General features: G+C 41.7%; 1 protein-coding gene across 1 annotated transcript in view; it reads right to left on the bottom strand.

Annotated features, from left to right (window-relative positions):
• The window catches only part of CFAP52 (cilia and flagella associated protein 52), a 40,827-nt gene that overhangs the window by 21,538 nt on the left and 5,962 nt on the right, over positions 1-13,327 (bottom strand). Inside the window, exons 3-7 of the mRNA XM_046674649.1 lie at positions 12,953-13,089; positions 10,542-10,670; positions 7,738-7,837; positions 6,730-6,846; positions 1,038-1,138 (exon numbers count right to left, since the gene is read on the bottom strand). Coding sequence (XP_046530605.1) covers positions 1,038-1,138; positions 6,730-6,846; positions 7,738-7,837; positions 10,542-10,670; positions 12,953-13,089 — 584 coding nt within the window. The remainder of the gene's footprint in view (positions 1-1,037; positions 1,139-6,729; positions 6,847-7,737; positions 7,838-10,541; positions 10,671-12,952; positions 13,090-13,327) is intronic.

Genomic DNA, 13,327 nt, shown 5'->3' on the forward strand with positions numbered 1-13,327 from the left:
TTTTTCTTTGTCCTTTTTTTTCCGGTTTGCTTTATTCATTGATAGATCCCAAGCGTCTAGAATCATGCCTGGTACCTACTGAGTGCTCACTCAACAGAGATTTGTTTCAGTGAAGACAGCTAATGCTCATTTCTACAATGCAGGTGCAACCACCCCGACTCCCTTAGAGCTGGCAGAGGCCATGGGAGCATGTCTAGGAGCGTGTAGCTTCTGTTGAAGCCAAGTTCAAGTTCTGCCCCTCTGTGAGGTGACCTCTCCATGCCAAAAAGATCACTCCCTTCTCTGATCTTCTCTACAACATCCACGATATATTTTACTCAAGCTGGACCATGAGATTTGTGTTTATATATTATCTTCTATTACAGTGACTTTTCATTGTAACTTATCCCCAAACCAGACCGGAAGTTAAAATAAACCATATCTGATTTTTCCTTATTTTTTAAATAGCATCTAGCACATTTGTTTGGATGGAGGAGGTGCTCAATAAATACTTGTTAATGAAAATGTGTAAGGTTTTATTTCACTTTATTTTAATTAGATAAGTTATGAAAAGTACATAGCATAGTATCTGGCCCATAAAAATAGCTAGTGAATGTCAGCTATTTGTATTAAAACTTGTATTCAGATGCATTAACTACTAGCATGGTGCCCGGCACATAATAGGTACCCATTGCATAATAAAGTTTATTAAAAAAAACAATTTTGAAAGTTTGAAATTTGAGGTTATTGGTTGGATAAGTTTATAACAGCATATTTCCTCTGTCATGGCTCAGTGTAAATAAGAAATTACATATTTATTAGAAGGGCAGTAACCCGTGAGTAATAGTGGATCACTTTGGCTTAATTCAACATAAGCCATTGTGTTTTCATTGGCAAAGAAACCACCACCTATTGTCATTCCAACTACTCATTTTAACAGCAAGATGAGATTCTTTAACCAAATATCCCTTTGCCAATATCACTTAGTTACTGACTTCAAGCAAACCTCCCTCTGGTGGGTCTCTCCCCATCCCAGCCATGTGGGGCCTGGAACTTACTTGATGGGTTTGTAGCTGGGGCTTTTACAGAAGACCAGCAACCCGGCTCCAGAGCCCACCAACAAACCCCCCATCTTCAGGCATTTGATAGCCGACACTCCCTGGGGGGAGAAACAGCAGTGAGAAAAAGCCTAACTGTTTTCATCATTAAGAGTGAGTGTGTGACCTGACACAATGAGCGTGGCCAAGGCCAGGTCAATGCGGCCACATGTTGCTTGGACGAGCTCATGAAGCATTGCCAGTGATGGCCCCCCGGGCTGGCAAAAAGGGCTCAGGGCCGACAACAAGCTTGTGTGCCAGGAAGTAGCCCTCCAGGTCCTGCAAGGAGCAAACACAATTCACCAAACTTCCTCCCTTTAAAACCATCTGTGCGTTTTTAACCTATTACAAATTAACCCCTTTATATCCACTCAAATGCAGTTAGAGCATAAGCACAGCCTCGGCAACACTAGTTCTTCAGTGGCCATTGTTTTCACCAGAACTTAATTTGTGTAATGCAGAGACTATAGTCAACATCCAAAGAAAGCACAAAAGACTCCTTCTTGCTCACTTTTCTGAATTAAAGCATGCAGTATATAGTGTTAACAATTGAAGGAAACATTTAAATTCAAAGCCATCTTCACAGCTTGGGGATGTATCATGGCCATGTTATAGCACCTACTGTGAAGTTCTAATCTTAAAATGTGCATGACCAATATTTTATTTTAAAACATGCAATAATAATATAGCTAATGACTTTATAGATTTGTGCCTTAAGAAAGTCTGAATATTATTAAATAAATATAATGTCCGGTCAAGTTACGTTCAAGTGAATTTTGCCTGTTTTGGCTCAAAAGGTATTTCATGATGTTTGAGAAGAGAAACCGAGGCTCAAGAACATGAAGGCATGGACCAGAATCACACACTCTCCTCTCCTGCCCGCCCCCGGCTCCAGAAGCGTTGCAGCAGGACAATGGGATGAACGCCTGGCTCACGAGGAGACAACCCCGGTGAGTGAATATTCTCAGCATTTTTTCCGGGACTCGGGGAAGCAAGGGGTAGAGTTCAACAGAGCCTCAAAGTTACGTGTATCCAATTTCTAGATAAACTTTTTTGAAACTATAGAGGATATTGCTCAAGTGTGCAGGTTCTGGAGCCAGCCTGCCTGGGTTCAAATCTCAGCTCTACTACTCACTACCCAGGAGATCTTAAATGGTATGTGCCTCAGTTTCCTCATCTGTAGAGCAGGGATGAAAACGGCACCTATCTCATCAGATTGGTGGTGACAGTCAAAGAAAGGCAGGTGCTTTGCTCCATGTCTGACACGTCAACATTTGCTGAGCACGTACTACTTTTAATATTATTGTGACGATGATCATCATGTTCTTCTTGATTTTAGTGCTGATGCCTAATAGGTCCATTTGAAACCACTCCAAGTCTTTACCTTTCTAACCATAGAGCAAATATTTAAGTAGAGTTTCAAAATGGGTAAATGCCCACAATCACTTGATATTCGAACCAAACGTCTTCAATAATACCTCCTATCTGTTTGTCGTAATGAAAATTATTATCTTGGGGCTGGCTCCGTGACCAAGTGGTTAAGTTCATGCGCTCTGCTTCGGTGGCCTAGGGTTTCGCTGGTTCGGATCCTGGGTGTGGACCCAGCACTGCTCATCAAGCCATGCTGAGGCAGCCTCCCACATTAGCAGAACTAGAAGGACCCACAACTAGAATATATACAACTATGTACTGGGGGGCTTTGGGGAGAAGAAAGAAAAATCCACTAACTAAAAAAGAAAGAATTATTTTCTTTCCACTTGTATAAAAGTCACCTTGGAGCCATTGCTTTGTGGAATTTACCATCAGACCTAATTGGTTAGGAATTAAAGCATCCATAGTGCCACTCTGGATGGCACGTACGTAGAACACTAAGACAGCCAGCATCTTTTCTGGAGAGGCACTTAGACCCCAGGTGCTGGGGAGGCAAAAGTATCAAGATGAGTAGTTTTCATGAGTAGTGTTTTTTTTTTTTTTTTAATTAATGTTATGATAGATTACAACCTTGTGAGATTTCAGTTGTACATTTTTGTTAGTCATGTTGTGGGTACACCACTTCCCCCTTTGTGCCCTCCCCCCACCCCCCCTTTTCCCTGGTAACCACCGATCTGATCTCCTTATCAATATACTAACTTCCACCTATGAGTGGAATCATATAGAGTTCGTCTTTCTCTGACTGGCTTATTTCGCTTAACATAATACCCTCGAGGTCCATCCACGTTGTTGTGAATGGGCCAATTTTGTCTTTTTTATGGCTGAGTAGTATTCCATTGTGTATATATACCATATCTTCTTTATCCAATCATCAGTTGCTGGGCATGTAGGCTGGTTCCACGTCTTGGCTATTGTAAATAATGCTGCGATGAACATAGGGGTACAACGGACTCTTGAGATTTCTGATATCAGGTTCTTAGGATAGATACCCAGTAATGGGATGGCTGGGTCATAGGGTATTTCTATTTTTAACTTTTTGAGAAATCTCCATACTGTTTTCCATAGTGGCTGTACCAGTTTGTATTCCCACCAACAGTGTATGAGGGTTCCTTTTTCTCCACAACCTCTCCAACATTTGTCGCTCTTGGTTTTGGATGTTTTTGCCAATCTAACGGGTGTAAGGTGATATCTTAGTGTAGTTTTGATTTGCATTTCCCTGATGATTAGCGATGATGAACATCTTTTCATGTGTCTATTGGCCATATTTCATGAGTAGTGTTTTACGCAGTCCTTCGGTGGCGTCTCAGGAGTTGGGACTGGCAGAGCTCTAATCCCTGTCCTTCCTTAATCTGCTCTGCTTTGCTTTTGTCTGTTTAACATATTGGAATCTCTCTCCTAAAAATAACTCAAACAGCATTGGTGTAGACTATACCTGGATCTCCTGTGGGATTATTTCTAAGCTCATCTCTACCTATATTATAGCTTTCTCTGATTCTTAGGCATCACCTTAAAAGCTTGAATATTAAATGATGGTATGATTAAGAAAACTCTGACATCTTCCCAGGAACATGGTGCAATATTCCAAAGCCTCTTGGGAATATCTGCTAAGTGGAAAAGTATCTAAGCTTAGTTGGAACCATCTGTTTTATTATCAGACACGAGATAGGCAGATGCAGAACCCAGGACAAGCTTTCAAATTCAAAGCGTCTAGTACTGGAAACAGCAGCACTTACTCTGTAAAATTATCCTGAGATCAAAGGCTTTTTATTTTTGTTTCAATATCAAAGTCTCTCACTGGACTTTTAACCAGAATTGTTAGGAATTCTGCAAATATAAGCAATCAATAATTTCTAGGTCTTGCTCATGACTTAGAATGTTGGCTGAGGCTAAAATCTAAGATCTCGTTATTAGATTAGTAAAAAATCATATATACATATTCTTGTAGATCAAAGAGCACATGTCTCTTACATATGGCAACAGGGCTGCCCAAATGCTGGAACCAATGTGGTTACAAATCACAAGGCCACAGGTCCTGTGCTTTGAAGATGTGAAAAAAGGTATGGCTCTGATTCCCTAATTGAGGATACGTAGGAATATCTTTGCCCTGAATATAAACCAGAAATGAGGGCTTAGAGAACGAGTCAACACACCTTGCAAATGTAGGTGTGGCCTTGGGTGCATCACAGGCTTTTTCTTTTTTCCACAGACTCTTTCTTCTTTTATTTAAAAAAAAATTTTATTGAGGTTATGATAGTTTACAACCTGATGAGATTTCACTTGTACATTCTGGTTTGTCAGTCATATTATAGGTACACCACTTCACTCTTTGTGCCCGCTCCCCACCCTCCTTTCCCATGGTAACCACTAATCTGTCTTCTTTATCCATGTGTTTGTTTATCTTCCACATACGAGTGGAGTCATACAGAGTTTGTCTTTCTCTATCTGGCTTATTTTGCTTAACATAATACCCTCAAGGTCATCCATGGTATTGTGAATGGGATGATCTTATCCTTTTTTATGCATGAGTAGTATTCTATTGTATATATATATACACCACATCTTCTTTATCCAATCATCAGTCCATGGGCACTTAGGTTGCTTCCGTGTCTTGGCTATTGTGAATAATGCTGCGATGAACATAGGGGTGCATGGGTCTCTTTGAATTGCTGATTTCAAGTTCTTTGGATAGATAACCAGTAATGGGATGGCTGCGTCATATGTATTTCTATTTTTAATTTTTTGAGAAATCTCCATACTGTTTTCCATAGTGGCTGCACCAGATTGCATTCCCACCAGCAGTGTATGAGGGTTCCCTTTTCTCCACAACCTCGCCAACATTTGTTATTTTTTGTTTTGGTTATTTTAGCCATTCTAACAGGTGTTAGGTGATATCTTAGTGTAGTTTTGATTTGCGTTTCCCTGATGATCAGTGATGATGAGCATCTTTTCATGTGCCTATTGGCCATCTGTATATCTTCTTTGGAGAAATGTCTGTTCATATCCCCTGCCCATTTGTTGATCAGGTTGTTTGATTTTTTGTTGTTGAGTTGTATGAGTTCTTTATCTATTATGGAGATTATCCCTTTGTTGGATATATGATTTGCAAATATTTTTTCCCCGTTGGTGGGTTGTGTTTTTGTCTCAATCCTGTTTTCCTTTGCCTTGTAGAAGCTCTTTAGTCTAATGAAGTCCCATTTGTTTATTCTTTCTATTGTTTCCCTTGTCTGAGAAAACATGGTCTCTGAAAAGATCCTTTTAAGACTGATGTCAAAGAGTGTACTGCCTATATTTTATTCTAGAAGTCTTATGGTTTCAGGTCTTACCTTCAAGTCTTTGATCCATTTTGAGCTTATTTTTGTGAATGGTGTAAAAGAATGGTCTATTTTCATTCTTTTACATGTGGTTGTCTAGTTTTCCCAACACCATTTGTTGAAGAGACTTTCTTTTCTCCATTGTGTGTTCTCAGCTCCTTTGTTGAAGATTAGCTGTCCACAGATATGTGGTTTTATTTCTGAGCTTTCACTTCTGTTCCATTGATGTGTGTGCGTGTTTTTGTACCGGTACCATGCTATTTTGATCACTATAGCTTTGTAGTACATTTTGAAGTCAGGGATTGTGATGCCTCCAGCTTTGCTCTTGTTTATCAGGATTGCTTTAGCAATTCGGGGTCTTTTGTTGCCCCGTATGAATTTTAGGATTCTTTGTTCTATTTCTGTGAAGAATGTCATTGGGATTCTGATTGGGATTGCATTGAATCTGTAGATTGCTTTAGGTAGTATGGACATTTTAACTATGTTTATTCTTCCAATCCATGTGCATGGAATGTCTTTCCATTTCTTTACGTCATCATAAATTTCTTTCAGGAAAGTCTTGTAGTTTTCACTGTGTAGGTTTTTCACTTCCTTGGTTAAATTTATTCCAAGATATTTTATTCTTTTTGTTGCGATTGTGAATGGGATTGTGTTCTTGAGTTCTCTTCCTGTTAGTTCATTATTAGAGTATAGAAATGCAACTGATTTATGAAAGTTGATTTTGTACCCTGCAACTTTGCTATAATTGTTGATTACTTCTAGTAGCTTTCCGATGGATTTTTTTAGGATTTTCTATATATAAGATCATATCGTCCACAGACTCTTTCTTAGTGTAAATCTGTGCTGCCAGTGGAGGGAAGATATCACGAGAAAACTGCAGGGCAGAGCAGAGTTTGACGGTCTCTACTCACCAGACTGAATTTGTCCTTCGCAGGCCCAGTGTCTGCCAGCAGTTTAGTCCGAGGGTTCATTTTTAGGATATCGCCAGTTGTGGTGCCAAGGTAGAAAAAGCTGTCATCATCGGCCATCTGGGGATCAGAGAGAAAAAGACACTTGAAGACCTGGTTTTCCTCAGTGATGCCCATGAGCCCCTGATCAGGGATAGGATGGGCTTCCTCTGAAACCCCGTGAAGATCTGCAAAGGTGCTCATGGCTACTTCTGTTTCCTCAGACTCAAAGATGTATAAGAACAGCTCTGAGGGAAGGAGAATCTGGGTCAAACTCAGAACCGGAGGAAATATTAGAGTCCAATCAGCCCGTGCATTCACTTGAAGTCTACTCGTGTCTGATGTTAGTATGCATACCCCGCCAGTTCCAACTCCTGAGACACCTCCAAAGGGCTCCTAGGATAACGGTGTGCTCCTCCAAAGAGAACACACATGTGCTTTATCTCACATTTTCCAAAGGCTATATTCATAAAGTGACTACGCATTAAACAAGAGGAACAATTCAGTGGAGAATGGAGTTATATGTATGACTCCACGTTAAAAATATATGAAGGATTCTTCTTTATGGAAGAGACTGCATTTCAACAATGAGTTTCATTGTTAGAAACTTTATTTCTAGTGGCAGAAATAACATAAGCAACAGAGGGATGTGCTGTGGGCTCTGAGCGCCTCCTGGCTACACTGCTTCCCCTGAGGTGCAGCAGGTTTCTCCATCTGATAGCAGCCCAGGGCCCAGCAAGACAAGACCCAGAGCTGTGTCGAGGCAGCTCCTCTCTGACTTCTGAAAGGAGCTCCACAAGTGAGACTCTCCCTCACCTTTGCCTCCTCAACATCCCGTATGTCCAGACCTCCTCTCCCCTCCCCTCCCCCAGCCCCAGTTACATGTACACACACACACATCTTGGTCAGTACTGTTAACAAGAGCTTGTAATAATAGTTACTTATTTAAATAACACTTAAAGTAATACTTACTGTCACACTCATGACTATTCTTTTCATCTGTCCTGTTAAGCACTCCGTTGGCCAGATTTTTCTATTTGGGAGATCCAGTTCCCATACTCGAATTGTCCCACTATAGAAAAGAAACTCAAATCAAAGGGGTACTCATTTAATAAGTACTTCGTATCTTCTCTGTGTCCTTATTCTCTTGAAGGAGAAGTGGAAGGGAAGAGAACCAGACATATCTGAGGGTCGTTCCAGCCTAGCGCTCTGCCTGAGATCTTCTTTTCAATCCTCATGACCACCCTGGGAGGCAGGTTTTATGATCCCCCGTTCCCCAAGTTGGAAAGCGCAGAGCCTATACGCAGCAGAGTAAGGATTCACACCCTGTTCTCTCTCACTTTGAAGTGCACACTCTACCCACTATAATGAAAACAGACAAACAAATAAACAAGTAAACACATGAAGAGCAAATCAGAGATCATTAAGTACGTTTCTTTCGAGGTAGTGAGCTGTGAAGCCAGCCCTTGTGGTCTAGTGGTTAAGATTCAGCGCTCTCACTGTGGCGGTCCAGGTTCGTTTCTCAGTCAGGGAACCACACCACCCATCTGTCAGTTGTCATACTGTGGTGGCTGTGTGTTGCTGTGATGCTGAAAGCTATGCCACTGGGACTTCACCTACCAGCAGGGTCACCCATGGTGGACAGGTTTCAGCGCAGCTTCCAGACTAAGACAGACTGGGAAGAAGGACCTGGCCGCCCACTTCTGAACAATTTTGCCGTGAAAATCGTATGAATAGCAGCAGAGTGATACAGTGCCAGAAGGTAAGAGGATGGCACAGAAAGACTCAGCAGGGTTCTTCTCTGCTGTGCACAGGTCACTAGAGTCAGAATTGACTCGATGGCACTAACTACAACAAATTGAGTAGCGAGGAATTTTTTTAAAGAGAAGTGCTTCATTATAGAGAGTCCTGTCTTCAAGGAAGAGAAACGAGATGAAACAACCAGAAGTCAAACAAAATCAGTACCCGACACAAGACTTGGCATACGGTAGGTACTTAATCATTGTATGTTTAGTTAATCTGAATTAATAATTGTGTAAAAATATCATAGTCAGTATCACCAAAACTTCAGCTAATATCCCAAGGCAGCAAAGATTAATTTAAAAATATACTGATCAAATTTAGTCGCCCTTTTCTTTATAAGCTGAGTAATGCACATAGTAAGTGCTCAGTAAGTATTTTGAATGTACCTCCCAATTTTTTTTTTAATCAGCTTTTCCATGGCCTTCTTGGTAAATGTTATTTGGATGCTGAACTATTAGAATTTGTAGGACATCTCCTGGGGGTCAATATAACAGAATACCTGAAATTGGGACCATCATGGAGAACCCAGGGTATATGGGAACCACACTAGAAATCTTACTTAAGTGCTAAGTTTTTCTGTTATCAGTGTCACATGAAATTAAAGCAGACCTAGAATATAGATTGTCTTAAAAAATATTTTTTTGGGGGGCTGGCCCCGTGGCCGAGTGGTTAAGTTCGCGCGCTCCGCTGCAGGCGGCCCAGTGTTTCGTTAGTTCGAATCCTGGGCGCGGACATGGCACTGCTCATCAGACCACGCTGAGGCAGCGTCCCACATGCCACAACTAGAAGAACCCACAACGAAGAATACACAACTATGTACCAGGGGGCTTTGGGGAGAAAAAGGAAAAAAATAAAATCTTTAAAAAAATATATATTTTTTTGGTTTGGTTTAAATTCAAGTTTGACTCCTGGAGAAACGTTGTCCACGGACATCAGAATGGGCTGATGCCCGCTGTGTAAGCCTCCTCTGAGGAGCAGAAAGAGCCCCATAAAACCAGTCACTCTGCAAACCCGAAGGGAGCTGAGGAGCTTCGCGGTCACCAGCAGCCTCTGAAGAGGGAGTGGGACGTGGTCAGCCGCTGTAGGATCAGAGTACTGTCCTAATAAGATTCACTCCTCAGGGGCTGGCTTTCATGTCAACCAGTTAGTTTCATGGCCTCTGAATAAATCCTTCCTCATAATTAACCGTGAAGCAAATGCTGCATTTCACAAGGTGGGGACAGGAAACAGTACAGACGTAGAGCAGAACAAATTCCTTACTCCGGCTGGAAGAGCAACCAACGGTGTGTGCCCTTCCCGGGTGGGACACCAGAGGTGGGTTGAAAAGGATAGTTCCACCGGGCATATACTTCAACACTGCATTCACAGATTTCTCACCTTTGAACTGGTATACGACATTAAAGAGGATGCTTTTAGACGGGTTTAACCTTCAGACTCCAAACAGGGCCCTGATTGGTGAATCTGTAAATTAATTTCTTCTGTTAGACAGATGCTGGCCTCTGTTCAGACCTTCGGCTTGGCCTCTGTTAGCTGGTGAGAGCTGGCCCTACTGGAAATTATCTCATATGGCTAACAGTGAAACATTTGAAAATTCCTGGCACAGTTCATCCACAGTTATTTCATGAGACCTAAATTAAGAGCAGGTGGTAAGAAACATCAACCAGTAAGTGAACCTGTGCAATTGTGCAAATTACTCTGAGTATGGTGTTATCAGTAAGGAACACACCAGAACCTCAAATGAGTTTAGTAGATAAGCAGAGCCTTTTCAGTAGGAAGCACAGAATTTTCAAATAACCATATTTAAAAGACTTTCAGCTAAAAGGATGACTGGACTACAAAATAATGAAATGTGTGACGTATGATATTTTTTCCAAGACTAAAAACGTGTTCCCTCAAATTAGAATCACCATGTTTTCAGCACAAGCAAATGCAGTGGTCTCTGAGTACCAAAAACCCCAACTGCAGACACGTACTTCCCAGCAGTAACGAACATCTCATCCCGGCACCTCGAGAAGATCACTGTGGTGGCATTCCCGACGTTGAGGCCGGCAGCGGGACTGCCGCAGATGGCATCTCTCTTGGCTATGCTCCACACCACCACACTGCCAAACGAGGGGGAAAAAGCAGTCAGGGGAAAACAGGCTTTCAAAGTAAGAAACAGCTCTTTTAGTGGTTCTAGAAAGAAAGAAATAATAGCAAAGCAGTTCACTTACAAAGGAGCAAAAGAACTACACTGACCCCCAGAAATCTCCTCAGTCACACTGGGTATTCGAAGAAGAATGGGTGACACTTAAGTTTTGAAGGAAAATGATGATGAGGCTAGAAACCAGTGAGCCCATCCATCAAGTCTGACGCTAAAACAAAGGCATTTCCAGACATGCAAGGCATAAAAGTTTACCACCCAGTTATCTCATGTAAAAAATTTCCTTGGGGAAGTATTGCAGCCAAAAAAACAAACAAAAAAAGCAATAAAAGAGGATGACATAAGGTTCTCAAACTTGAACGTGTATCAGAATCACCTGGAGGGCTTGTTAAAGCAGAGACTGTTAGGACCGACCCCTGCAGTTTCTGATTCAGGAGATCTGGGGTGGGCCTGACAATTTGGTTTTCTAAAAAGTCCCAGGTGGTGCTGACGCTGCTGGTCTGGGGACCACACTTTGAGAAGCAGCCCTTTAGATTACATTTCCTTCTTTCTGGGTGCAATCATACAACTTAGTCGTAAATTGAACAGTGCTTGGCTAATAATACCAAAAATGCTGGGGAGGATAACATTAATGCAAAAAAGTTTCATAAAGGTTACATAGGTTACATAAAGGCTACGTAATACTATAAAAAAAATACATGCACACACAAACTGGCCTCCCTTCTGTTCCTCCGGCTCTGTGTTGAAACCAGCTGGTTTGGGTAGAATGGACCCTCCCACAGGTTCAGGGTTGACCCCTTGTCCAAAACCAATTGGCAGAACCCCATCCTCCTCACCACCTGACTATTCATGGATGGGCATATTGCATTTTCCTGGTAAGCAAGATTGGTTTTCTTCTTGTTTAGAAGAGAAACTTTCTTTAGGATATTTTTCTCAACATCCCCCCAATTTTCTGCAAGCAAATTTTAGATAGCCTAAAGTCAAGTTTGAAATTACAGAGGAAACAAACAGTTTTGCAGATTAACCTTGGTTAAGGGGCCATTTTTTCTCCCCCAAGGCCGGGGCTTGGCATCTCTCTGGCAGGGGCTAGGGGTGCAGCGGCCTAATTGCCAAGCTCCCAGAATCTCTGGGGGTGGACCCAAGTGTCAGTAGTTTTAAACTTTCCTCAGGTGATTCCAGTCTGCATCCAAGATTGAGAACAACTGCTTTAAGTTGAGCTAAGAATGTTAATAGATGATTCTGGATACATTGCTCATGAAAAACAGTCAAGTGGGATGGCCCAGGGAAGGTGTGACTACTTATGGCGAGGGAATGACTATTAAAGGAGGAAATCTCATGAAAATTTTGTTGATTTACTGAATATTAAGAGAGCTGTCACTATATAACTACACACAAATGTAAATTTCGTTTGTAATAAACCTGTGAAGCTCAAACAAGAAAATATCTGTAAAACTGCACCAAAGTACTAAATCCTACACAAACCTCAGTGTTCTTATTTTTCTTCTGCAGACTATGTTCCTTTAGCTTTTGCTTAGGAATATGTACTGTGTTGATTGTTCTTCTGAATATAATTCATTTAAATATTTACGTTTCCCCCCAATTTCATTTGAATGTATTCTCTGCCTACTAAACTTGACTGTGAGTTCCTTTTGCCTGTGAGGGCAAAGATCCCTTCTTGGCGAGGCAGGTTACAAATGCCACCTCTGGAGTCACACTGCCAGGGTTTGTCTCCCAGCTCTGCTACTTACTAGCTGGTGACTTTAGTTCCCCGTCTGTCATATGGCCCCGACAGTTCCCACCTCATGGAGATGATGCAAAGTGCTCAGCACACACCTGTCACATAGTAAGTGCTCCAAAAAGATTAGCTGTTGTCTATGTTGATGATGACGATGATGCTGATGCAACAAGGATGACGTCATCTTTCCTTTACAGCAGTGGTTCTCAAATTTAGCTGCACATTAGAATCACCTGGGAAGCTTTCACAACTCCTAAGGCCCAGGCCAATCAATCAAACTCTCTGAAGGGGGAACCAAGTATCGGTAATTTTCTAAAGCTCCACAGTTGATTTCAATGTGCAGCCAGGATTGAGAACAACTGACCTATGGTATTTTCCTCATAGGCTTTTCACACAACACACACTCCAATATAGACAGGCCAAAGAGAATGTGTCGGGGGAGAGGGTACTTGACACGTCTGGAAATATGCCTCGTGGAAAATAAGTAAATATGTTTAGTTCATTACCTTCCATCATCTGGGCCTCCCAGTGATACCAAGTACAAATCATTTGGCGAAAAGGCCAGAGCTTCGATTTTGCCCTTGTGAAGTGACAGCCGTGCAATCAGTTCCCTTTTCTTATAATCCCACAAAATGATATCTGCCTGGGGGCAAGAATACACTGTCAGATCAGAGACGGGCTTTAAAAGAATCTGAGGAGATAGCTAGCGCTCTCCGTGAAAAATAATCAGTAATGTCACTTTTCTAGAAATTAGATCAAGTCTTACAAACGCGATAGCAACAAAATGGAAACAGCTTCAAGCAGGGACTTTTGTTCCTAAGCAGTTATCAGTCACAAGCTGCAACACCTGGTGTAAAAACACCAGACTAGACCCCTTCGCT

This window comes from Equus quagga, chromosome 11 (genome assembly GCF_021613505.1).
Source record: "Equus quagga isolate Etosha38 chromosome 11, UCLA_HA_Equagga_1.0, whole genome shotgun sequence".
Classification (NCBI taxonomy): Eukaryota; Metazoa; Chordata; class Mammalia; order Perissodactyla; family Equidae; genus Equus; species Equus quagga.